The sequence below is a fragment of the Oryzias melastigma genome, linkage group LG13, assembly GCF_002922805.2.
Source record: "Oryzias melastigma strain HK-1 linkage group LG13, ASM292280v2, whole genome shotgun sequence".
Classification (NCBI taxonomy): Eukaryota; Metazoa; Chordata; class Actinopteri; order Beloniformes; family Adrianichthyidae; genus Oryzias; species Oryzias melastigma.
In genome coordinates, this window is record NC_050524.1 from 2,937,839 (window position 1) to 2,942,153 (window position 4,315).

Consider the following 4,315-nt stretch of genomic DNA (forward strand, 5'->3'; position numbering starts at 1 on the left):
ACCCCGAAAGGGACAAAGCGGTCAAGAAGATGGATGGATGGATGATTATTTGCCTATTAAATAATGGTTTGTGGCAGCCCTTCTCCTGACATGCAAACATGTTTTCTGAAGAGAACATTGCTAAACCTGAAAACCACTGAAGGAACTGCTTCTGGTATCCACACCGCTGATTTCAATCATGCTAAATACAAGGGGGCGGGGCCTCCTGAATTGTTGTTTCTTGTAATAAAATATATATCATAAAATTTTAAAACGTTTTAGCTCTTCTCTGGTGATCAGGAGGATATGAAAACGATTATTTTATCAGCTCTGTCCAATAAACGATGGAGAGGCGGGGCTAAAATGTAGTATTTTTATATTCAAATATTTGCAATCAGGAGCAGATGAAAAATTTGGAAAGAAAGTCACATTTGTGACGTAGAAAATACTGTGGGCGGGGCCACAAGCTCCACTTGTATCCACTGATGTATCCACTTGCTGACAAACAGGAACGTCTTTGTTTTAATGGATCTGTTTTTTTTATTTAGGCCAAATCATAAGGAAAAAAACTGAACGTTTCAGAAATAGATCAACAGATGATCAGAACTTTAAAGTCTTTTAGGGAACGTTTGCTTCAAAATATCTTGGTAAATGTTAAAGTGTATAACGTCAAAATAAAAGCGGCCTTATGGGATCACAAGTTACAACCCACTGATTCTTTTTCGGGGTCACAAGGTTGCTGGAGCCTATCCCAGATACTATTGGGTGAAGGCGAGATTCACCTTGAATAGGTCGCCTTTCTGATGTGGGTGACACTGAGGGGCATAAATGAGAAGAGGACCCAGCTGGGGTTTGAACCAGGGAATTCTCACTGTTAGGCTAACCGCTGCACCACCGTGGCAGTCTGGGGCTTCTCAATGCACTAAATGTGAAGGGGCGGGGCTCTGGGAATTGCAGTTTTCGGCAAATTTGTAAACGACTGAACAAAAGGATTTTTCTCTGAGGATTCTGGGAACTTCCTTTTTTCAAAATAAAAGCTTTTCAAACCAGCATCAACAAATGGATCGGCACAAGCTTTCCTTTATTCATTTCTGTCCATCCTTCAGTTTGCTTCACTATTTCTGTCAACAGCTTCATTGTTTTGTTTTGTTTTATCCCCATGTGTGATGACAGAAACGGGCCCACATGAGGCCCTCCCACCACCGTGCCGGCAGTTCTTTTTGGATTTTTGATTCAAACACTTTATTGAATACATTCCAGCTCAAACAGCTGCTTCGGAAGAGATTTATTTTTCACACACAGCTCCTACGTTTCCATCAGAACCTCTTCCTCTGGTTTGGATATTATTATTTTTTTAAAGTACCACAAGAGAATTAATGGAAGTTTTGCTCTTCTTTTCCCGCAGCAGCATCACCCAATCCAAAGCCGAGTAAATAAAAGCAGATTTTTTTTTCTTGGCCTCAGTCTCTTGAATCCATGACTACAGTCTTAGCTGCCAAAGTGAAGTCTACCAGGATTTGAAGGTTATTTTCTGACCTGAAAGGATCAGGAAAGAGTTTGAGATCTTTAGCACCAGAAATCCAAGACACACCTGCTCCAAAAACAAACAGCTGTTCATAAATTATTCAGGAAATATTCTCCGAAAACTGGAAAAGAGAAACGTGAGGAATCCACGTCCAGGAAGTCCCTTCAGGAATGCTGGTGTTCCACAGTCATACATCGGATGAGTTTTAGTTCCAGTTTTGTCAGAAACACGGAGCCGCTGTGTCCTTGTCCGTGCGCAGAAACGTGCGCTCAGTCCGGCTCTCTGCTTTTGTCTTTGTGCAGGTGCAGCTCCTCCATCTTCTGCAGCAGAGACACTGGGATGGAGCATCCTCGTGCTCTCTGTGGCAGCAGGCTGACCTGCAGCACAAAACAACCGCATGAACATCTCCATCTGTTAGCCAATCAGAGCATTTCTGCTCTAGAATTGAAGGAGAATTTCAAAAAAAAGGTCAATAATTGAGAAGTGCAGGTTAAAGGTGAGAGAGATCAATCGATTGCAGCTTCTCTGGTGAGAAAAAGGCTTTTATTTTGGTGCTATTACTGGTGATTCCATCCATCCTCTTCTGCTCATCCGGACCGGGTCATGAGGGCAGCAGTCTAAGCAAAGATACAGACTTCCCTCACCCCGGTCACTTCCTCCAGGTCCTTTGGGGGGGATCCTGAGGTGTTCCCAGACTAACTGAGAGACATAGTCTCTCCAGCGTGTCCTGGGTCTTCCCCGGGGCCTCCGTCCAGTAGGACATGCCCGGAACACCTCTCCAGGGAGGCGTCCAGGAGGCATCTGGACCAGATGTCCGGTTCACCTCAACTGGCTCCTCTCAAAGTGGAGGAGAAGCGGCTCTACTTGAGCTCTCTCCAGGTGACCAAGCTCCTCCCCCTATCTCTAAGGGAACGTCCAGCCACTCTCCGGAGAAAACTCATTTCAGCCGCTTGTAGTCGGGATCTCGTTTCGATCATGACTCAGACCTTATGACCGTAGGTGAGTACTGGAACGAAGATCGACCAGTAAATCGAGAGCTTTGCTTTCTGGCTCAGCTCTCTTTTCACCACAACAGACCAGTGCAGCAACCGGATTACGGTGGACGCCACTCCAATCTGCCTGTCGATCTCACGCTCCAATCTTCCCTCACATGTATCCCAAAAGCCAAGTTCCATGACCGAGGTTAAAGTCGCTGAGGCACTCACCTTCGACTGCCACCCAAACCACATTACACCGGGCCCTTCTGAGCTCTCCTGCAGGTGGTGGGCCTACTGGAGAGCAATCCGACAGAGTTACTTCTGGATGGATCCAACCAGAGCCCCGGCCACCAGGCGCTTGCCTACGAGCCCCAACCCCAAGCCTGGCTCTAGGGTGGGGCCCCGGTGATGCTAATCTGGGAGACGTAACTGGATCTTTGATGTGACGATTCAAAAAATGGTTCTGAACCACTCTTTGTCTGGCTTGTCAACCAGGACCTGTCTGCCATGGTAGACCCTACCTGAGGCAGAAGCCCCCGACAGCATAGCTCCTGGAATCAGTCGAGCACTCGAACCCCTCCACCACGTTAAGGTGGCGATTCAAGGAGGAGTACTTGTGATTTCTATGGCTTAAACCTCTGTCACAAACTGTCCTTACAGGTGAATACTGCGTGAGAAAAATGGTCAAACCTGTACGGGGCACACAGGTGACCTTAACAAAATTCAAGGTTGTAGACCGCTCAAGGAAGATGTTCAGATATTTTTTCTATGGGTATGCTGCGGGTGACAGGTTGTAGTGAACACTTCTACAACCCATGAGGGGAAGTAGATGACACGCAGGTGTGTCGTACAGATTTTTCTGTTTTTAGCCTTATTAAATCTTGCGGAATGTAGAGGAAGCGCATCAGTGTTGGTCACGTGATGCAGGTTCACTTTCCACGTGCAGCCGGACTATAAAGCTACATTCACTCCGGCCTCAGCAACGAGCGTTCAAGAAGTCTCTTCTAATGAAAGCATACTGGATGTAAATGTGCATTTTGGGTTTCCGAGTTCAAAACTTGAGTTGACGTGTAGCTGTGTGCACTTTTGCACTTTTATGACTATTTTGGGTTTTACATACAAAACCAACAACCATTGACAACACATTCTCATCGGCAAGTTGTCATATATTGTTTCAGAAACGTAAAACATAACACACACATAAAACACACCTGAGCTCCTCTTACAAAACCGATTCTTGGTGCATAGTTTGTGTTTGACCCTAGAAGCCTCAACATTCTTTATGTTTGCCTGGTACTTTTTTTTCTTTGTGCTTCATCACTATAAATTCTTCAATTTAGCAAAACGCTAAAACCTCTAAATGATCTTGTTCAGGCTGCAGGTCCGTCTCACCCTTCTTTCTGGAGATCCATGAACAACAAAGTTGAGGCGCTCTCCCCGCTTGTCCCTCTCTGGCGTCCAGACTCCCGGTTCTGTCTGAGTGGAGCGGTCCGACAGCTTTGAGTCGTCAGTGTTGTTCTTTGAGCCCGAGGAGCTCCTGCTGCTGTTCTCAGTCTCGTTGCTCTGGGGGAAAACGAAGGTCTCTTCCTCTGAACCTGACGGGAAACCGGCTTTGGTGAAATCCCGCTGGAACGGTCGGGTCTGCGTTTGTGGTCGGGTACTCACTCCAGCTGTTGCCCTTGGCCCTGGAGTCCGGGGCAGGGGTGCAGGGGCAGGAGCCGCTGGTGTTTTTGTGTTTCTTCAGGCACTCCATCCTCACCAGGTCTCTGCAGTGTCGGTGGCAGTTGATGCCGCAGTCTGGGGCAGCAGAAGAGGAAATGGTCAGTTCTTTTCA

The 4,315-nt window shown here is 46.8% G+C and overlaps 1 protein-coding gene across 2 annotated transcripts in view; it reads right to left on the bottom strand.

Moving 5' to 3' along the window:
* Positions 1 to 1,249: 1,249 nt before the first annotated feature.
* Positions 1,250 to 4,315, bottom strand: part of rasgrp4 (RAS guanyl releasing protein 4) — a 26,056-nt gene continuing 22,990 nt past the window's right edge. For both annotated transcript variants that reach the window (XM_024277629.2, XM_024277630.2), the window contains 3 exons: positions 4,147 to 4,278; positions 3,874 to 4,076; positions 1,250 to 1,881 (listed from right to left, as the gene is read on the bottom strand). In XM_024277629.2, the coding sequence (XP_024133397.1) occupies positions 1,774 to 1,881; positions 3,874 to 4,076; positions 4,147 to 4,278 (443 nt within the window). In that variant the 3' untranslated portion in view covers positions 1,250 to 1,773. The remainder of the gene's footprint in view (positions 1,882 to 3,873; positions 4,077 to 4,146; positions 4,279 to 4,315) is intronic.